Source organism: Oncorhynchus keta, chromosome 7 (assembly GCF_023373465.1).
Source record: "Oncorhynchus keta strain PuntledgeMale-10-30-2019 chromosome 7, Oket_V2, whole genome shotgun sequence".
Taxonomy (NCBI): domain Eukaryota; kingdom Metazoa; phylum Chordata; class Actinopteri; order Salmoniformes; family Salmonidae; genus Oncorhynchus; species Oncorhynchus keta.
Window position 1 is genome coordinate 14277991 of NC_068427.1, and position 21904 is coordinate 14299894.

The 21904-nt window shown below is 42.4% G+C and overlaps 2 protein-coding genes across 5 annotated transcripts; one reads left to right on the forward strand and one right to left on the reverse strand.

The window, feature by feature from the left end:
• The first annotated feature begins 123 nt into the window (after nt 1-123).
• Nucleotides 124-5829, forward strand: scrn3 (secernin 3). Of its 2 annotated transcripts, none has more exons than XM_035773438.2 (8): nt 124-314; nt 3528-3684; nt 3818-3999; nt 4154-4353; nt 4445-4657; nt 4992-5154; nt 5264-5444; nt 5532-5829. In XM_035773438.2, the coding sequence occupies exons 2-8, from the start codon at nt 3529-3531 to the stop codon at nt 5691-5693; spliced, it is 1257 nt and encodes a 418-aa protein (XP_035629331.1). In that variant the 5' UTR covers nt 124-314; nt 3528; the 3' UTR covers nt 5694-5829. The 2 variants fall into 2 exon arrangements, with proteins under 2 accessions (XP_035629331.1, XP_035629332.1); XM_035773439.1 differs by having other exon boundaries at nt 125-314; nt 3580-3684.
• Nucleotides 5507-20860, reverse strand: gpr155a (G protein-coupled receptor 155a). Of its 3 annotated transcripts, none has more exons than XM_035773436.2 (16): nt 20318-20853; nt 13962-14460; nt 13103-13502; nt 12339-12510; nt 10830-10985; nt 10003-10086; nt 9707-9827; nt 9449-9533; nt 9234-9324; nt 8928-9141; nt 8738-8827; nt 8335-8465; nt 8006-8101; nt 7849-7913; nt 7625-7762; nt 5507-7366 (listed from the first exon to the last, which is right to left on the reverse strand). In XM_035773436.2, the coding sequence occupies exons 2-16, from the start codon at nt 14377-14379 to the stop codon at nt 7171-7173; spliced, it is 2457 nt and encodes an 818-aa protein (XP_035629329.1). In that variant the 5' UTR covers nt 14380-14460; nt 20318-20853; the 3' UTR covers nt 5507-7170. The 3 variants fall into 3 exon arrangements, with proteins under 3 accessions (XP_035629329.1, XP_035629330.1, XP_052377981.1); XM_035773437.2 differs by having other exon boundaries at nt 7186-7418; nt 20318-20859; XM_052522021.1 differs by lacking the exons at nt 5507-7366; nt 7625-7762; nt 7849-7913 and having other exon boundaries at nt 8277-8465; nt 20318-20860.
• Nucleotides 20861-21904: the final 1044 nt, after the last annotated feature.

Consider the following 21904-nt stretch of genomic DNA (forward strand, 5'->3'; position numbering starts at 1 on the left):
AATTAAGACCAAAAAGCAAAATGTTGTTTTCATTCATTTTTACGATATTATTAATTTGTGACTGTGGTAACTAGTGGAAACACCCAAAACAAGGTCATTCAAATCTTCTTCCGAGTCAGCTCTCTGCGTGCGTGACCTCTGACGTACAGTGAGGCAGTCACAACATTCATTGTGCGCACTTGTGAAATCTGGTAAAGATTGAAATAAAAGTGAAAGTAAGGACGAAAGTTTATAGTTTAATGAATCAGGGGGATACTTAAAACATTTCAATTGTCGGCTACAATTTGTGATCCACTACTTGACTGCGGTGACAGGTAATGTTAACATGCCTAGCTGAAATCAGCAGATTATTTCAGATGGCACATAAAACAGGCAATGTCCAGTGTATGGTCAAGTGCTTTGTTTGTTCATTTTGTAAAATCATCAACCATTTCTGCGTATTTTATCATAGTGTGTTCTTTGTAAATAGCCTTTCGTCACAGTAGCTTCCGGCTGGGCACAAACTGGTTGAATCAGTTATCTCATTGGAATTTGGCAACGTATTGTGACGTGGAATCTAAATGTCATTAATGTAAACTGTTGTTTTGCGGGTGAAAGTTCAATCACAGGATTATGTCATAATTTCAACACATTTTTAACATAGACACATATAAAATATGTTGAATTTGTACCTTTTTAAACAACGTCAGATATTCAACATTATATCTACCGTCAGATACTTTTTTAGTGGGCGGCACCTCCTACTGTATATTGGAGAGTTGATATACAGCTATGCTCTTTATTTAGTGAATGGGAGAAAAATCGATAGTTACATATCAGCATCCGCAATATTATTTTTGCGCTTGTTGGCTGTACCTGCACCAAAACCCCAGTATTTTCTCCTTCATAGCTTGTTCTCCATCTTCTTTTTAAATAGGGAGCACATTTTTTTAAAGCACTTTTATTTCCAGGACTGATCTAAACTCGTTTTCTAGGGGTTTCTTGTCCCTCAGCAGCAGACATACTGTATAGTGAGCAATATATTTGGAATATTGAATTGCAATAAAATCACAGTATCGAATCGCAATACATAAAGAATCGTGAGAATCCCAATACATATCATATTGGCACCTAACTATCGTGATAATATCGTATCGTGAGGTCCCTGGCAATTCCCAACCCTAACTTTATTGGTATCTTTAATGGGATACTTTAAATAAAGGTTGATTTGATTTAGTCCTGTTCTTTAACATTGATTCTTGGTTGAGATGGAGACGCGAATCCAACATATCAATTATTGATTTGAAGACAAACCGGAATTAAAGCCAAAGATACATCTCCTTCAAATGTTGATATTTTGTTGCGTTTTCAACCAAACACAATTCAATTCCACTTTTGCAGTACAGTAAATAGCCTATTTACTTGTCGACAAGTGAACAAATATATATTGGATTCATCTTTAATCTTTAAACTAATTTTATTTTTAATCCCAGCCCCCGTCCCCGCAGGAGGCCGCCATTGTAAATAAGAATTAGTTCTTAACTGACTAGCCTAGTTAAATAAAGGTTAAATAAAATAAAATAAAAATAATAATTACGTCTCCAACCAAAGCAAAACTAAAAGTTAAATAATACATGTAAGCCAGTGGCTCAGTTTTAAGCCAGTGTCTCTATCCAAGCATTAGATACTCTTTAAATTAGGATATTTGGCTGCATTGTCAACCAAACACAATTCAGTAATACTTTAGTAATACAGTTAAGGCTGTCTTCTAAACTAACGTGACAGCATTTATTCAACCGTAAAATTAGTTACACATCCATGGCCACATTTTGAGGTTAGCCTACTGCAACTGACCTTTAAACAGGTCAACATTTACAAGGCTGCAGGGCCAGATGGATTACCAGGACGTGTACTCTGAGCATGCGCTGACCAACTGGCAAGTGTCTTTACTGACATTTTCAACCTCTCCCTGTTTGAGTCTGTAATACCAACATGTTTCAAGCAGACCACCATAGTCCTTGTGCCCAAGAACACTAAGGTAACCTGCCTAAATGACCACCGACCTGTAGCACTCACGTCTGTAGTGAAATGCTTTGAATGGCAGGTCATGACTCACATCAACACCATTATCCCAGAAACCCTAGACCAATTTGCATCCAGCACCAACAGATCCAGAGATGATGCTATCTCTATTGCACTCAACACTGCCCTTTCCCACCTGGACAAAATGAACACCTATGTGAGAATGCTATTCATTGATTACAGCTCAGCGTTCAACACTGTGTGCCCTCAAAGCTCATCACTAAGCTAAGGACTCTGGGACTAAACAACTCCCTCTGCAACTGGATCCTGGACTTCCTGATGGGCCGCCCCCAGGTGGTAAGGGTAGGTAACAACACATCTGCCACGCTGATGCCACTCAGGGGTGCGTGCTCAGTCTCCTCCTGTACTCCCTGTTCACTCATGACTGCACGACCAGGCACGACTCCAACACCATCATTGTTTGCTGATGACGCAACAGTAGACCAGTGGTGGTAGGCCTGATCACCGACAACGATGAGACAGCCTATAGGGAGGAGGTCAGAGACCTGACCGTGTGGTGCACAGACAACAACCTCTCCCTCAACGTGATCAAGACAAAGAAGATCATTGTGGACTACAGGAAAAGGAGGACCGAGCACGCCCCCATTCTCATCGACGGGCCTGTAGTAGAGCAGGTTGAGAGCTTCAAGTTCCTTGGCGTCCACATCACCAACAAACTAACATGGTCCAAGCACACCAAGACAGTCGTGAAGAGGGCACTACAAAACCTATTTCCCCTCAGGAGACTGAAAAGATTTGGCATGGGTCCTCAGATCCTCATAAGGTTTTACAGCTGCACCATCGAGAGCATCCTGACGGGTTGCATCACTGCCTGGTATGGCAACTGCTCGGCCTCCGACCACAAGGCACTACAGAAGGTAGCGTGTACGGCCCAGTACATCACTGGGGCCAAGCTTCCTGCCATCCAGGACCTCTATACCAGGCGGTGTCAAATTGTCAAAGACTCCAGCCACCCTAGTCATAGACCGTTCTCTCTGCTACCCCACGGCAAGCAGTACCGGAGCACCGAGTCTATGTCCAAGAGGCTTCTAAACAGCTTCTACCCCAAGCCATAATACTCCTGAACAGCTAATCAAATGGCTACCCAGACTACATTAAGTTGTATAAATAGAAAATATCTGACATTGCATTCCCATTTGAACTTTGTTGTGCTTTTAAATGGTTGAAAGCGCAGTGATAACACATTTAGATGACAACTAAACCAAAAATCGGACATTGTTATTCCAATGGAATTTGTGCTTTTAGATGGTTGAAAGGATAGTTATAATACATTGGGAATTCAACATTGTCTTTTTGAATGGGTGAATAAATGTAGAATTTATTGATATACGTAAATGTAGAATATTGATCAACGCCTCAACCAGGTATTACCAAAATGCTCACATTGAAATAACATTATTTGCCCAGTGGGTTGGTTTGGTTGCTAAATTCTTTCTGCCCACCAGAATGTACCCATCTTCCTGTGACACCTTTGTGGCTCTGCCCCCTGCCACCCAGGGACAGCGCATCGTCTTTGGAAAGAACTCCGACAGGCCCTGTGATGAGGTCCAGGAGGTGGTCTACTTCCCTGCAAGAGACTACAATGCAGGAGAAAAAGTTGAAGTAAGTCTTTAAGACCTCCTCTGTACATGTTTTCAACATGTATATTGTAGTGATGTGAAAATGTCACCTGTCTTACACTCAGTAGGTACACAATGACAGCTGTGTCCCCTTTCTGTCTTGCTCCTCGGAGTAGTGCACGTACATTGAAATTGAGCAGGCAGCCCATACCAATGCGGTTGTGCTGAGCAGACCAGCCTGGTTGTGGGGGGCTGAGATGGGGGCTAACGAGCATCAGGTGTGCATCGGAAATGAGGCAGTTTGGGGCAGAGAGAGTGCTGAGGATGAGGAGGCCCTTCTTGGCATGGATTTTGTCAGGTGAATATCTGCCAGCTGATTCATACATCATTACATATCTGTTCCTGTCTGTAGTTTGTCAGTCTTCAACTAATTATTGTTTGTAAAATAAAAATGCATTGCACTGTAAAGCAAATAATGGGGACACATCAATGTGATGGTTTTGTCTTTGCAGACTTGGTCTGGAGAGAGCAGAGACTGCTCAGAAGGCTGTGGATGTTATTGCTGAGCTGCTGGAGAAATATGGCCAGGGAGGAAACTGCATGGAGGACCAGTCTGGCTTTACCTACCACAACAGCTTCCTCATCTCCGACAGGACTGAGGCCTGGGTGATGGAGACGTCTGGGAAGTACTGGGCAGCAGAGAAAGTGGGAGGTACATTTAAGCTATCAGGGTTTAAGTTTGCCCAACTTGTGAACTTTCAGAGCAATAACAGTTTTTAATGTTGTTTTTGATCCTCCTCTAGATGGATATCGTAATATCTCCAATCAGTACTCCATAACAACCAAGATAGACAAGGAACACCCTGGGATGAGGGATTATGCCAAGAGCCATGGCTGGTGGGACGGGAAGGCCCTGTTCAGTTTTGCTGAGACGTACTCTTTCATGACTACAGCCAGAATAGAGGCGTCTGGCAGCAGATACTGCGAAGGACGGAACCTACTAGAACGAAGTAAAGGTGAGTTAAATATGTAGATGTAGGCCTTTGCTTTATGGATTAGTTGTCTTGTGTCAAGTGTAGAAAATTTGAATCAAAACTGAATAGTGAATCCATATAGGATGGGGCTCTCCAACCCTTTTTTTCTGGAGAGCTACCGACCTGTAGGTTTTCGCTCCAACACCAGTTGTAACTAACCTGATTCAACTTATCAACCAGCTAATTATTCAAATCAGGTGTGCCAAATTAGGTTTGTAGTGAAAACCCACAGGACGGTAGCTCTCCAGGAACAGGGTCGGAGAACCCTCATATAGGACGACAAATCATTTACAATTAATTACTTTTGAGTATTTAGGACACATCACAGCTGAGACAATGATGGAAATCCTGAGGGACAAGGAGAGTGGCATCAACATGGAGGGGATGTTCATGACAACAGGAAGCATGGTGTCTGTCATACCAACAGACTCCACCCTGCCAGGGGTGCACTACTTCACTGGAACACCTGACCCTGAGAGGTACAGTATGTAGCTGGCCACCGCTCAAACACCCTACCTAGCCATGTTATTGTTCCATCTAAAGTTTATGCAAATCACTGTATATTAAGGGTCCTTTCTTACCCAACAGGTCTGTTTTCAAACCTTTCATCTTTGTGAAAGACATTAAACAGTTGAAGCAAACTAGCTCTCCCTGTTATGGCCCTGATGACCCTGTGAAGAAGATACCCCGTTTCCAGAGCAAGCCAGATCGCAAACATCCACTGTTTGTCAAACACGAGGTGGTGGCTGCAATCATTGACAGCACCAAGGTACAGAACTTTTTTCCTAATCTATACATCTTAACCCTTTAAAGATTAACCAAATATTTGGCTTAAATTTAGCATTTTATTTTTTAGGACAAAGGAAAGAAGATCACGCAGAATATGAGAGTGTTAGAAAAGGAGAAGATGGCTGAGATGGAGAAACTTTTATTAAGTGGTATTAAAGACCCGACTTCAGTTGTGCACCTGTTTTCGAACTCAATCCAGGAAGAACTGAGCGTGTACAGTAACATTTAGTGGGATCTTTCATATTGGAATGACAAGGGGTTGTTTCAAGATCAAACCCCAGCATGCAGTAATTTCACTACATTGTAACAGTAAATGGTAGTTTCACAAATTGCTGCTCATCAGTAAAAAGTATTAATACATCTGGGTCATGGTTACAGCCTGTCATTTTCTTTAAAATCCTTGTTTTATATTTTATAACAAGTATTATATTCAACCAAACAGTAATACTAGAGCAGTTGAGGAGAGAGCTGCCTTTAGTTTGACATTTGAGCTGTTTACTGAGTGATTAACATAGGCTTATTTGAAGTAAAAGAACAGGACAAATTCACGTTATTACACCTCTGCCGGCAGGCATCTGGAAACCCCCTGAAAAGGCCTAAAGATAGAGCCACATCTTACCACAACATGTATCCACCAGTTCTGTTTTAAACCAGAGGTGCAATAGTTGTTTTTTTCTTTCATAACAGGCTGGGAATCAGAGGAACATGCAGTATTAGTTGGCTTCAAAGTACATGACACCGTATATTCTCAGTCAAGTGACATGGGAAAAAAAAATATATACATTGACAAACCATCATTCAAACATTCATAATGCCAAACAAGGTGAATACATGGCTCAATTACCTTATTAGCAACAGTAAAAAGCACAAACCCATTAAAAGGACAAGGTAACATCGCTCCAAAATAACACATAATACAGATGACATTTAATCTGGCACATTTGGTATTGTCCTCCTTTTCTCCCAACAAACTGAAATGTAATTGTGTATTTAGAAATCCCAAAAGATAGCTGATCAGAAATGTATATTTCCTGGCCAAGAATCATTCAAATAAGTCAAAACCAAAACCACAATTATGCCTCAGCAGACAAGTCTGCATCCATAAACATTTGACACCGTTCTATCTACATGATTCAAAATATATCTAGCTGCCGTATCCTATTTTCAAGTTCTAAACAATGGCCAAATTAAGGATATTTAGAATACACAGCAACATTACATTATTCTATTTTTAATACCTGAAGTCACATTGACAAACACCATTCTTGTCATTCGAACTAAATAAAAAAACATGTTCAATCAGCCTCATGGTATACGAGTGTCAAGGTTATACAAGCTAGTCTGTACAACTTGAGATGATAATGCAAGATATTTGACAAACATCATTTTGCAAGATTATTCATTATTAGATCTGTCTCCTTGGCAAACTTAAATCTCGTTATGCATACGGTACCACACAAACATATTACAACGGACAGTTCAAAAGAAAAAAAACAAACAAGTGCTCAATGCTTGTTATGACTGCATATTTCCCATGTGCAAAACAGTATGAGTATTTCAAAAAGCAGCACTCTTCAATTCACCTCTATTGGTTATTACTGCTAAGTAGGTAGAAACCTGGTTTCAGGTTTGGTAGGTAGGTAGCCGACCTCCGTCATCCTGTGCCTCAGGAGAGCCCTTGAGACGGGGCCTGCCCAGGGCCCACCTTACGCTGTGAAGCGGTAGTACAGCTCGTCATCTTGGAAGCCGTACTCCTGGGTGATGTGCTGGAGAACCCCACCCTGCTGCAGTCGGCCACCGTAGAGCAGCGCCTCTCCTCGGTCCTGTGACAGACCCACCTGCAACAGCCACTCCACCAGCTCACTGCCAAGAAAAGTGTCCGCCACCATCCTCTCCCCACACCTGTGTGTCGGAGGACAGATTCACCAACAGGCCAGTTAGGCACTCCCCACAGCTACCAGGGCCAATAGGAACGACAGAAAGAGAGGGGGAGGAGGGAGCAGATAGACAGGAGGAGGAAGATGGCGCACAGACAAAAGCAAGAGAGAACACAACCCATGGACCAAAAGCCATGAAAAAAAATAATTTATATTAGGTATGATCAATGGGTATACAAAAACTATGCCAGACGGTCAAATCATAAGCAAAGTGGACCCTGACCTCTTCTTCTGGACAATGTCCCGGACACACTGCTCTTTGTGGTATTTGGTGAATTGAGTGCAGGTCATCATGATGTCGTCAGACACAACCAGTTGAGGCTGCTCCTCTGGTTTCATACTATGCCACAGACTGGACATCCTGCACAAAAATGCATGTCAAGGCATCTTATTCAACACACAGCTTACTACTAGATCCTATGAAATGTAAGTCAGGGAACCACTTACCTCTTTTTAAATGGCAGTATTATCAGATGTTTGTCCAGACCAAAAATCCCAAATGAGATGAAGCCCTGAGGACAGAAAACACAGATATGTAAACACCACCATTAACATGAATAGAGCAGTTGTTAATGCCATTATGTCTAGGCCAGGCCTATTGTACCTGTCCATAGTTGACCACAGCACAGAAGAACTGCAGCTCTAAGTAGAGTCTCCCAGGAACTCGATTAAACAGCCACCACAGGCAGCTGGACAGGTTCTAAAAGCGTGGAGAGACATATGCAGTCAAACAGGGATCCTCATACTAACCCAAAAACTGAAGGGCAGGACAGGGGTAAAACTAAATCAACAGGCTGTGTTGCATAAGGTAGGCCTAGCTGTGAGGTAATGGCATAATAACTTGAGCACAACATTTAATCACTACATTAACTGACCCTTGAGCAACATCCCAACCAATTAGGTTGCAGCTTTGTGTGATGCTGAGTCACTCACAGCTAACAGGCTGACGGTTAGTAGCAGGCATAGGAGCACGTGGCGGGCCACCTGTCTGTCTGCTAGCTGCCTCTGCTGCTCCTCCTGGGCCAGTAGACAGCCTGTGGACTCACAGCCAGTCCCACACTGACCTGAGGAAGGCCACAGAGCAGACATGGCTGGTGACCCACGGGGTAATGACATGGTTTCAAATGAATCACTTAACTAACCTAAGCGTGACATTTGTGTGGGGATAACTGGGGCAAGGAGTATTTCCTGGTCTGACCACCTGTCCTGACCAGGTAAACTCCTTGCCCTTGGTTTAACGATATCATTTGTCTACAGGAAGAGGAGGTATCTGACACAGCTAATTCAAATGAAGACTAGAGGGATGTAGGTTAGGAGGTTTCTTAAAAATCACTACCTGGCTCGATGAGAAGCGCGTCATTTTTGTTTGTGCTGACAATCATATCAGGCATGGGCTGGGACGGAGCACAGTCACACATATGGCACTCTGATAACACACATAGAGGTTACATTTGATCAGCATCACACACTTGATTAACAAGTCTACTGTAATATACATGTCATAAATCCTGCTAAACCAAGTATACCTTGGTTGATGCTTCTGGCTCTGCCTGGCTCCAACATATCTGGGATAGTTTGGGTATCAGGGCAACTCTGGGGCCTCAGATCCTCAGTAGTGCCCAACAGAGAGTCTCTCTCCAGGACCTGGTACTTCGAATCCCATGTGCCTCGACTGAGGCCCATCAATGAGCCCCCACTCAGCACTATGCTGAAGGCAAGCACAACTGAGGTGCAGATGTTCTGCGGAAGTCAAAAAGACAGAAGGTCAGGATGATGAAGTCATGTTCTACGAGAGGTGATTCTGAATGTCTACTTTCCCCAGTCCGTCTCACCTGGGGTGTCCCGTAGAAGAACGCAGAGTCGATGGTGTCAGGCATCCTCTTCCCAGTTATGAGGAGCACTGCTGCCACAAGGCCTGGGACTCTGTTGGCATCAGATAAGGACCATGTTTGAGCAGCAGATTCAACAAACAAAAAAGGTCCCTTGGTTTCCAGCTATTTCATTACTTAGGTGGGGGGGGAAGAAAATAATAAAAATCATGACTCACCCCCAGCCTGCAATCACCAGGAAGCCTGGCGCAACCTTCAGCTCACCACCCCTCTTCATCAGCACAAGGGAAAACGCTATCAGACCTGAAAACACCACAACGCACACTCTAGCTCGAGATCATCGTCGTTGCCAGACGCCACACCGTTCACCCTTTTTCCTTTCGAATCGCAGCATGTCAAACGCGCAACACAACAGCATACTGTAGGAGAGAATGGTGGTGGTATAAAGTCGATGGTCGTGCGGGTGACGGACATACCTGGCCACACGTAAGTACTGTACAGTGAGCCGTACAACAGTGTGAACGTCAACACGTGTCCAATGAAGCTGTCTTGGCGCACGACAAAGTTCCACAGGATCATGCCGACACAAGCTAGAATCTGGACGCACGGAGAGGCACACGTCAATAGAAAGCAACAATCAATGACAACTTTTACACAGTGATATTGCACTTACAACTTTCTACTATGGACAATATGACATTAGTCCTTGGACATACAATGCGTCAGTTGAAGAATGTTTTTGTGAAAAGTAACAGATGTTCAAAAGCCTTGCCTGTGCCAGGAACAGGTTGAGGGTGAACATGTGAGGTAGTCTCTTGAATTTCTTACTCAGGAACATGACAGTCACGGTCCAAACCTGTAACAAAAAGACCTCAAAAACTAGATATGCTCGTCTACACAAACCATACAGAAAACGATACCATACGTCTTCATGTGAACCGGAATTGCAATTTCATAAACCCATATCACAACACCACATGCATTCTAGAGCAAGCCAGTGCAATTATATCACAGTATATAAAAAAGATTGACGCCAGTCGAGAAATAAATAAATAAAAAGGCAAGTCGAATGGGAACAGGAACAGAAAATAAACAGTCCCAAATCAAATGTATTTATAAAGTCCTTTTTACACCATCAGATTTTTACTAGCAATGTGTTCCCGGTTCGTTACAGAAGTGAAACTGAGGTCACATGATAGGAGGAAGTAAGTCTCACGTATCATATCATTGGCACCAGACAGAGACATCCTGCTGATGACTTTGAACTGCTTGGTTTCAAGTCACATCCCCATCCCTGCTCTTCATAGACTTCCTGCACTTTCCATATCATTGTATCCCTTTGTCAATACAGAACTGATGTAGACCAGCCTAAACTGTATCACCTAATACTACTGTCCTCGAATTCCACAATATAAATGGCATTAGGTACAAAGACACTTTAGTACAAATCATCACAGCACCGTGCTTGGGGCTTATAATTTCCTGAAATCCGACCACCCTGTCTGAAATAGAACAGGCTAACCAGCACAAAGCCAGTCAGCTGATAAAGACTACAGTTAATGATAGTTCATAATGGTGGGGAGGCAGTCAACAACTCACCAGTGTAACTAAGCTGATGATGCTGACATTAAAGCTGACATTCTGCAGTGAATCCATCAATGGTTTGGGGTCCATCCATGGTATTGTCAGCAACCAAGCAGAAACATACATTATGGGAGCTGAGAGGAATGTGCTTAGTACCATCCCCGAGGTAACCTGTTAGAAAACAATTATGACACGGTCAATGTCTTCCTACGGTATACATTTCTATTAGGGATGCACAACTTAAAAGAAATATATATTATTATTTTTAAATCGGTAAGCATATCAGAAACGGACGATATTAGCGAAAAATGACAACATTGGCCCGATGTGTAAAAATGATGTCAAAGCTGACATTCATGCTGTACCTATATAACGTAGGTAGATGACGTAATGACGCCACAAGAAATATAGAGCCACATGTGCCGCACAGCATTCCTAACCTAGCCCACAATGTCTGCTGTGTGGATCGAGCAGTCAACAAGTCCAGCAGTTATTTGAAAGAGTAAGAATATTTTAGTGTGACAACTCAAAAGGCGAAATCCATTAAATGCCAAGATAATGTAATTCATTGCCCTTGACAATCAACGGATCTCTGTCGTGGATGATGTTGGCTTTTGCCAACTGGTCGAGCACCGGTAAACACTACCAAGTAGGCGCTATTTTTCAAATGTTGCCCTACCAGACTTACACAGTATTGTAGCTACTTGCTATGTCAGCCCCATAAGCATAGAGTCTGACAGCACCGTGGGTCAACGAGGATTCCGTACTCAGGAAAGCCGTGTTGCTTGTTCAAGAATGTGCTTGTTCTCATACGGCTGCTGCCATTTCAAATGGCATTTGAGAACATGTTTGAAACCTGAACACGCCTGTCTCCATTCGAACAACTGACTGGAGAAATAAGCTCATCAACTGTATCTGCAGCAGACGTGATAACCTCTGTCGTGGCATTGAAATGCCTTCAACAAAACTGCTGACACAGACCGTCGGGTTAACTTGGAAAAGTACTCTACTAGAGGCTGTGAACAAGCGATTTGGTGGCATTCTCTCTGAGCCTCTAGGTATAAGGACCGCTAATTCGATGCAGACAAGAAACAGGGTTTACGTGAAATGTTACAGACAGCTGGACGAGATGGAAACGGACAGAGAGTGACAGTGCGCACGGAGGAAGAGGTGCCACAGACAGACAGAGCTGAAACTTCACTGCTTGACATGTATGATGAAATCCTGGTTGAGAATGAAATGATTGAGCAAATGAACAACAAAACAGCACAGTAAGTGAAATAAATAGGTTTTGTTTGTTTTTCTGGTAATGGGGACATAAATGCCAACAAAATAAATTGTTGGTCAGTGTGTGTGTTTCAATTATTTAACTGTACTAGAATGTTTAAAAGGCCACAAATTTGTAAAAATAAATATCGGTATTGTTTTTTTTTGGGGGGCAAAGAAAATATCAGATATCGGTAAAAAATGTCATATCGGTGCATCCCTAATTTCTATCCATACAGGAGAGGGTTGGTGACTTACAACTTGTAGCTCCATGTTATAGTGAGCAGCATAGATGGCCACACTGGGGGCGGTAGGGAAGACTCCATAGAGGAAGGCATAGTTGGAGAGACTGGATTGGTTGAGACCAGAGTTGGTGTGGTCGGCATACAGTAGCTCCACCATTTCTCGACAGATCAACGGCATCACCAACCTCCAGAAGGAAAAAAAACCCACAAAAAAAACATGTTATTTAAAGTTTAACGTTACTAAAGGTTTACAAGAGAAACACTGGATTCCTTCACAATTAATCATCAGGCGAGAAGAAAGAGACTATTTCTTCTCCTAACCCTTGACAATAATGTTCTGCAGGTCAAAACACTGAAATGTGGGTGGGTGCCAGCATTGAAGAATGTTGGTAATACAATGGTAGTCATGAGCCTACGGTTCCCTTGTGTGTGACAGACCTATATGGATCTAGAGTTAATTCTGAGTCAATAACATGTTGTCAGCTCTCCGACAGGCCCAGACCTGCATACCATTACACCAACACAAAAATGTAATAACAAGCAGGTGTGGTCTTAGGTCCTGACACTGTATAATTACAACTAACGCTTTAAGAACAGGATGAACATATATGAACTGCAGGCCTATATGAATATGAAATTATCACAGTTTAAGTCAGTAATAGGTAAAAAAATATATATATATATATATTTTTTTAAAGGCCATTATACTGTACACGTGTAATAATCTACCCTAACATTCTCAAACAATCCCTCCTAAATCCACCCCAAAACACTCACAGTTTTGCAGTGATGAGCAGGATCAGGGCTACAACAGTAGACCTGGTGAGCTTTCCCAACTGGCCCACCATGGAGAGGCCCAAGTAGAACAGAGCCGCTCCTCCAAAAGAGTTGGCCAGGCCGTCCACAAACTGCTCCATGAAAGCAGGGATCTTCTGGGCCAGGATGAAGTGGAAGATGATGCCAATAACAACCATGAAGACGATGGGGTTCTTCAGAACTTGAAGGATGACCACACCCACTATTTGGAGTTTGTTCTGCTGCCGGTCTCTCTGGTCCCTCCACTTCTGGATCTCACAGAAGACAAAGCCAATTGGGTTGAGAAGCATGAGAGACACTGGGGCCACCAGGTAGATGTACTGTAGGTACTCCGGGTGGGTGTTCTTATACAAGGCCTCAACTGTAAAAAATGTAAAAATATATTTAAAAAAATTAATAAAAAAAGGTACAGTTTAGGAAGGTATATTTTAGGGAGGGGAGCAGAGTGAATCAAAATCTGTCACAAACCAACCAAATAACATTTAAAGTATAAAAGACATTCGAGACATCAATTTCCTTTGTTCTGAGGTTCTGCCAGGAGGAAGCTCTCAAATTTTAAGTGGAGTGAAACTCAAAATTCAAAAAGGCACTCGCACATCTGAGCAATCTTTTCTGCAGGTGCATGGTAACAGTTGAACAAGATGAAGGAAAAAGGAAACCACACACTGCTCTTGATAGTAACACTGATCTTTAATAAAATGATGCACCGATACGTAAAGCTTATTAAAGACCAGTGATACTATCAAGAGCAGTGTGTGGTTTCCTTTTTCCTTCATCAAGTGGAGTGAAACTGAAAGGATGGAAAGATGAACACACTCACCAATAGGATATCCCAAAGCAAAGTCATTGCTTTGAGTAGCAAAGATTGAGAAGAGACCAGCTTTGCTGAAGCGAGTGTCGGGACTGGCAACCAGTAGTGTAATCACACACACAATGAAAAACACAGACACTTTGGCGATGAGAATACTCCACAGAAATGGCCAAATGACATTGCCAAAGTCCAACAGTACCATGTTCTTAAAGAGCAATGCTGGGAGGGCAAACTTGGACACAAAGTTCCCCAATCCTTTGGCCTGTGTGGATGTGATGATGTTTGCTCGACCAGCAATGTAGCCACACAAGATGATCCCAAAGCACTCCAGGAGTGCTGGGAAGAGCTTGTCAATGGACATGGTGGGAGGGGCGTCAGGGGGATCCATGTCCCCATAGGAAATATTGAGGTTGGCAGGGACCTTCATAGTGGTGGTGGCGTAAGTCCTCAGATAGCAGCTCTCATGGCTGACCAAGCTGATGGGGGTTGCTGGTGTCACTACCAGTCACTGAAAACAGAAAATACATGGAGGTCAGTCAACTACTACGATTACAATTTAGAGTCCCTAAAAACAGCAGTAATGACAATGTCTTACGCAATTGAACAATTTCTGGGGGAAAAAAAAGTCTGCAGAAGTAAAACAATTTAGTCGTTTTTTCACACGCATGTTCCTCAAAACTGAACACTAAGATAGCTAGAGAACAACAAAGTCTACATTTATCCACTGACGACAACCAGAAAATGTGGTACCAATGACTTTGACAACATATGTAACTACCGTGTAAACCCTAGGTAGAAGTTAGATGGGTAACTGGTAAAACACACACCAAATGCAACCCAGTCTATCAGTTAGCTAGTAGCCTAATGCAACCTTTGACAGTGTAAGCTACTTTTAAACAACTCGGACAAAACAATGATGCTAGTTTTAGGTCCCAAAAAACAAAAAGAGATCTGCTGTTTGATCAGACAATTCATCTTGATGGTTGTAGAGTCGTCTCAAATAAAAACTGTGAAGGACCCCTGACTTCACTCTGGACCCTGATCTCTTTTGACGAACATATAAAGAATATTTCAAGGGCAGCATTTCTTCATCTTCGTAACACTAAAACATTTGAAACTTTTTGTCCAAACATTACACCGAAAAACAAATCCATGCTTGTGTCACTTCTAGATTAGACTACTGCAATGCTCTACTTTCCAGCTACAGCACTAAATACACTGCAGTTAGTCAATTGTAGCAGCCGTGTTTAGCACTAGAACCAAACAACTAGACCATATTACTCCAGCGCTATAGCCTCTATACTAGCTTCCTGTTAAGGCTAGGGCTGATTCCAAGGTTTTACTGGACTTGCTCCTACCAATGTTTCCAATTTGGTCCTGCTGAACATACACTACGTGACCAAAAAGTATGTGGATACCTGCTCGAACATCTCATTCCAAAGTCATGGGCATTAATATGGAGTTAGTCCCCCCCTTTGCTGCTATAACACCCTGGGAAGGCTTTCCACTAGATGTTGGAAGATGGCTGAATGGAAGCAAGTCCCCGCAGCAATGAGCATTAGCGAGGTTTTATTATTTATTTTATTGAACATTTATTTAACTAGGGAAGTCAGTTAAGAACAAATTCTTATTTACAATGACGGCCTACCCGTCATTGTTGTTTAGGCGATTAGGCCCGGCTCGTAGACGGTGTTCCAACTCATCCCAAAGGTGTTCGATGGGGTTGAGGTCAGGGCTCTGTGCAGGCCAGTCAAGTCCTTCCACATTGATCTCGACAAACAATTTCTGTATGGACCTTGCTTTGTGCATGGGAGTGACCTCTACACCACTCCAGCTGATGCTTGGCATTGCACTTGGTAACCTTAGTCTTGTGTGCGGCTGCTCGGCCATGGAAACACATTTCATGAAGCTCCCATCGAACAGTTATTGTGCTGACATTGCTTCCAGAGGCAGTTTAGAAGTCGGTGGTGAGCGTTGGAACTGAGGACAGATGATGTTTACGCGCCATGCGCTTCATCACTCGGCAGTCCCGTTCTGTGGCCCACCACTTCACGTCTGAGACGTTTTTGCTCCTTGTCGTTTCCACTTCACAGTGACGCCACTAACAGTTGACCGGGGCAGCTCTACATGGGTAGAAATTTGATGAACTGACTTATTGGAAAGGTGGCATCCTATGACGGTGCCACGTTGCAAGCCACTGAGCTCTTTAGTACGAGCCATTCTACTGCCAACATTTGTTCATGGAGAATGCATGGCTGTGTGCTCGATTTTATTCACCGGTCAGCAACGGGTGTAGCTGAAATAGCCGAATCCACCAATTTGAAGAGGTGTCCACATACTTACGTGTCCCTACCCGCACACTATGGTCACAAGACGCAGGCCCCCTTATTGTCCCTAGAATTTCTAAGCAAACAGCTGAAGGCAGGGCTTTCTCCTATAGAACTAAATGTTCATGGAATGGTCTACCTATCCATGTGAGAAAGGTCAAGAGAGTCTGCATTTAAGTCTTTACAGAGTAGGTCCTATGATTGAGTGTAGTCTGGCCCTGGGTTGGCGAAGGTGAACTGTAAGGCACTGGAGTGATGAACCGCCCTTGCCGTCTCCCCTCTCGCCACTGGGATTCTCTGCCTCTAAGCCTATTACGGGGGTGAGTCACTAGCTTACTAGTGCTCTCCCATGCCGCCCCTAGGAGGGTTGTGTCACGTTGTGTCATGTTGTAACAGGCTTTTCCCCCCCGATATACTCGACTTGAGTGAGTTGAGCTACTGATGTGATCTTCTGTCCGGTTTTGCGCTTGTTCGGTGGAGGAGATCTTCTTAAGCTATACTCAACCTTGTCTCAGGGTAGTAAGTTGGTGGTCTATTGATATTCCTCTAGTGGTGTGGGGTCTGTCCCTTGGCGAAGTGGGTGGGGTTATATCCTGCCTAGTTGGCCCTGTCCGGGGATATCGTCAGATAGGGCCAGTGTCCCCTGACCCTCTCAGACTCCAGTATCTATGCTGCAATAATCTATTTGCCGGGGGGCTAGGGTCAGTCTGTCCTATCTGGTGAGATTCTCCTGTCTTTATCTGGTGTCCTGTGTGAACTTAAGTATTCTCTCGCTCTCTTGCCATAATTACATTAAAACAAAATGGATGACCATGCCTTGTAATGTTTCTAAAAGCAATAAATATATTATTACGTAGTAAGAAATAATGTGGTATGTTTCTAAATTTAATTACATATTTTTGTGACCGAGTCTTTTAACCAAAATATCAGATACAAAAATGTTTAGCTGCCCCTTTAATGACAAGAGGTTACCAAGGTAACAGGGTCACTGAATTAGTATAATGTGTCAGCGTGTGAGATTTGGGCATCTCTTCACTATCAGCAGACTCAAACTAACATGGACAAATAACTGAGCTTGTGAACAAAACAATATAAATAGCCAAGAAGCAAGTACAAAGTCTCACTTTGTAGACTTTAGACTAAATTAGACCAACAACTTTTATGCCTCTGCGCAGCGCCTCCAAAAATGAATATATCAGCACTTCACTCAGAGCATACAGCTCTCCTGCCAGGCAGTGTTGGTGCGTGATATAGACTTTGTATTTCTTTGTGCGATTAGCATCTCTGAATCAAAACAGAAGACATGCTTTGAAAACAGCTACCGCAGCATTATTCTTCAATAAATTGACACTCACATGTGCTCAACTTGCCTTAACTATTTTTATTCAGAAATGTAATTCACTGTAAAGCCCTGAAAATTGACCTCCCGCCAATGTGGCTGGTGAAATAGACAGTCTTACCCACCAATACCTAAATCAAATCGCATTTGGCAGGTGGCAGTGTTAATTTTATGACCTGGGATAAGGGCAATTCCATGGTAACAGACTGATTTTTTACTTTAAAAAGTATGCCAAACAAAAAACATTGATTGCAAAGTTACACAAACCATACAACTCGAGGACTAGGCCTAATTAACAACTCCCACAGATTTTTGAAAACAACATTTACTTGAAGAGCAGTGCAAATGTAACGTTTCGTAACAGAACGACGGTAAAATCTCCCTCAGTTTTGTGTGACCACATTTTGAAATAACTTTGTTAAATATGTACTCGGAATTAAGATTCAAAGATGTCTGCAGAAAGAATGGGGTGTCAGCTACCGTATATGACACCATGAGTTAAAAAATATATATAGTCTGGTTATTGAACTACAGTAAGTGAAGTGGATAAACACCCAGTAACAGAATAATGGTAACAGAATGACACCATGGGTCTCTGATCTGTACTGTAGAGAAATGTATAAAGTTTAATGTAATTCGCTTCATGGCGATGTATCCTGAACAGGTACACAAAGGTCGAAAATGTGTACACTACCATTCAAAGGTTTGGGGTCACTTAGAAATGTCCTTATTTTTGGAAAAAAAAAGCTACTTTTTTAGTCCATTAAAATAACATAAAATTGATTGGAAATACAGAGTAGACAGTTATTGTTGTAAATGACTATTGTAGCTGAAAACGGCTGATTTTGAATGGAATATCTACATAGGCGTACAGAGGCCCATTATGAGCAACTATCACTCCTGTGTTCCAATGGCACGTTGTGTTAGATAATCCGAGTTGATCATTTTAAAAGGCTAATTTATCATCAGAAAACCCTTTTGCAATTATGTTAGCACAGCTGAAAACTGTTGTTCTGATTAAAGAAGCAATAAAACTGGCCTTCTTTAGACTAGTTGAGTATCTGGAGCATCAGCATTTGTAGGTTCGATTATAGGCTCAAAATGGCCAGAAACAAAGAACTTTCTTCTGAAACTCGTCAGTCTATTCTTGTTCTAATGAAGGTTATTCCATGTGAGAATTTGCCAAGAAACTGAAGATCTCGTACAATGTTGTGTACTACTTCCTTCACAGAACAGCACAAACTGGCTCTAACCAGACAAGAAAGAGTGGGAGGCCCCGGTGCGCAAATGAGCAAAAGGACAAGTACATCAGAGTGTCTAGTTTGAGAACTCTGCCTAGAAGGCCAGCATCCCGGAGTCACCTCTTCACTGTTGACGTCGAGACTGGTGTTTTGTGGCTACTATTTAATGAAGCTGCCGGTTGAGGACTTGTGAGGTGTCCGTAAGTGACCCCAAACTTTTGAACGGTAGTGTACATCCTCCTCCTTTCTACACACTAGCCCTGTCAAAATACCCATACAAGCGTACTACATACTTAAACTGCACACTCATTTCTACGTTTGATCTAGTAGAATTCACTCGTCTTTGACAACAGCTGATAATCAGATGATCGCTGTACCAAAATTAACAAATGGCACTCACATTATATCATATAATCTCACTTTATATGACGCATTGAGTACTTTAAAAAAAAATGTTGCATACTATAAAACATTGGTTTGCATACTATTAAGTATGTTAGTATGAGGATTCGCACACTGCCACTTCTAATGAGCTCCGCTCCAAAACAAGACCAAATTTGGGTGGTCTGGATCAAGCATAGACATCTATGTTTCACAAATTCGGACATCACAGTACAGCACAGTAGTTCATTACAGTAACTTATACTGTACTCTAGTGGGCTCTACTGTACTATATATACTGACCTACATTCTCTAATTGTATTCACTGTACTGTCCAAACTTGTGAAACAGACGTCGATGATTGGTTCAGATTTGGATTGACCAAATTTCAACTATATTCCAACGTCCATGGACACCCAGGGTGGGGTGTCAGTCAGTTCTCGGAGGGTGAGAGTGCTGGTTACAGCTAATGGATAAAGGGGGCTCATGGGTAGGTCTCCATAAGAGCCGCGAGAGATGACATTAACTGGAGAGAAGACAGACAAAAGACAAAGATGAAGAGAGCGCGAGAGGAAGACAGCGAGAGACTGTTAAGACTTGTTTCACACGTTTGCGTTGACCACCACACGACAGACCGATAAAGAAAACAGTTATGACCTGAACATAACATGTATGACAGTACAGTAGAACGTGACCCAACGGAGTTGTGACTACTAGGAGTTCCCATAGTAGACAATTTAGTTGCAGTCATTCGGTTACCTATTTGGTAACAAAATGACATAGAATGACATTTCATAGAATATATATATAGACTCTTAGCTTTCATTTGACACCAAATGTAATGCGCTCTAATGAACTTAGTACTCGTGAATCATGGGGCGTTTTACATGGAAATGCCCATTATCTAAATGAGCTAACGTTAGCTATAGACAGCCCAATTAACCTTGCTCTATCCAGATAGTATGCGCGCTATTAATACATAGGTGACATGCTAGCTTTAAAGGCAATGAATGTACCGGGTGCAATTGTGTCTAGTCTCCTCCAAGTTGCTAACAAAACAAAAACAAGACAACTTACCGATACCTCTCCATGTCAAGTGCACCATCTGTGTCTGACAGTTCACGTTGCTACACTCCTTGCGGTGACTGCAGTGCAAACTACTTCACCAATCAAATGACATGGGGCGGAAGGGACCAATGGATGGATTCGATTATGCTGAACCGTGGGGCACCGGTCTCTGGGCCGTCACATGAATGGGCAAAAGCGGTGAGGGAGGAGCGCACTTTTCGAATAGAACAGTAATCTGCGCCACTCGGTCATGTTGTCCACAAGGCAGCACGGTGGCTCGTCCAGAATCATACAACATCTCTTAGCATTTTCAAACTAGTCTTCATTGGGAAGGCAGATAAAGCGTTTTTATCAAAATAAATCACTTTCGCATGTGAAAACACAGAATCAAACTAATTTCCAAATGCTTAATTACGTAACTTAATGTTTTTTTTGAGCCGACTACACAGTGGGCTTTGAACGGGGCACCTGGCTCACGACCGGGAGTTAGCCCGGTTTAAAAACAAACGCAATCAATTTCCACTCGATACAAAATATTGGCTACCTTTGGTCGCCCGGGCCAGATTAATCGAAACCCCTTATTGTTGGCAAATATTCTTCTTCTTCTTCGAGGTTTATTGGCAGACTGCAACCTATAAAGTGTGTTGCTGCCACCTACTGTACGAGTTAGTGAACGATAGAAAAAATAGATTGCAGGAATGTTCATAGACTTAGATAGACATCGCATCATTGTATCTGTCCTATTAAGACGTCTATTAGAGCACGAGCAGCGACACTGAGAACATCTCCATTTTGAACAGAGAAGAATGGTGTAGGAGCTATAGGAGAATGGGCTCATTTTATTGGCTGGAATATATATTTTTTAATTTTTATGTATATTATTTAACCTTTATTTAACTAGGCAAGTCAGTCAATTTTATATAGCATCTTTAAAAAAAAGTTTCCTCAATGGAATGGTATCAAACACATCAAATAAATTGAAACCATATGCTTGATCAGTTCCATTTGTTCCATTCCAGCTATTGCAATGAGCCAATATAGCTCCTCCCAACAGACGCCTCTGATTTTGAAGTAGTCCATTTTCTTCTTCAACTACTTCTTTGAGTTGGCAAACAAACTGGAAGGGTGCACACTGCCACCTAGATTGCATTGGATGATCCCTCGGGGACCTGGATGGAATTATGTGATCCTTCCTTAACCCATATGAAGTGTCAGTTGACTACTTTAAAGTGGTGAAAGTCCTCAATGGGATTGCCCATGCTAAAACGGCCTTTGGGTACTAGAGTCTTCTATCTATCTATCTCTATAGGTATGTTGCACATGGGCCTCTCACATGGTCAAAATTCAGTCTATTGTAGTGTTCAGGACCTCAACGTTCCACAAAGTTTCACATGCAGTACTTTTTAGTAAATGTTGCCATTTATGGCATTGATTATTATCTCACGGGTTCAAATATGATTTGCTTTGATTGCACAACATCCTTATTAGCTAGTAGACTGTCAAACACTCCCTAAAACACTTCAACGAGCAGGCCTTTCTATCGACCTGGCCCGGGTATCCTGGAAGGATATTGAACTCATTCCGTCAGTAGAGGAT

Bases quoted from the DNA above. Each gene is read 5' to 3' on its own strand.
- gpr155a (XM_035773436.2), bottom strand. From the start codon at position 14,379: ATGAAGGTCCCTGCCAACCTCAATATTTCCTATGGGGACATGGATCCC. The intron at 12,511-13,102 runs GTGAGTGTTTTG...TTCCTTCTGGAG, and splicing joins CTGCTCATCACTGCAAAACT to GTTGGTGATGCCGTTGATCT. The intron at 9,142-9,233 runs GTGAGACGGACT...TGACTTCCGCAG, and splicing joins TCTTCTACGGGACACCCCAG to AACATCTGCACCTCAGTTGT.
- scrn3 (XM_035773438.2), top strand. From the start codon at position 3,529: ATGTACCCATCTTCCTGTGACACCTTTGTGGCTCTGCCCCCTGCCACC. The intron at 4,000-4,153 runs GTGAATATCTGC...TTGTCTTTGCAG, and splicing joins CTTGGCATGGATTTTGTCAG to ACTTGGTCTGGAGAGAGCAG. The intron at 4,354-4,444 runs GTACATTTAAGC...ATCCTCCTCTAG, and splicing joins GGCAGCAGAGAAAGTGGGAG to ATGGATATCGTAATATCTCC.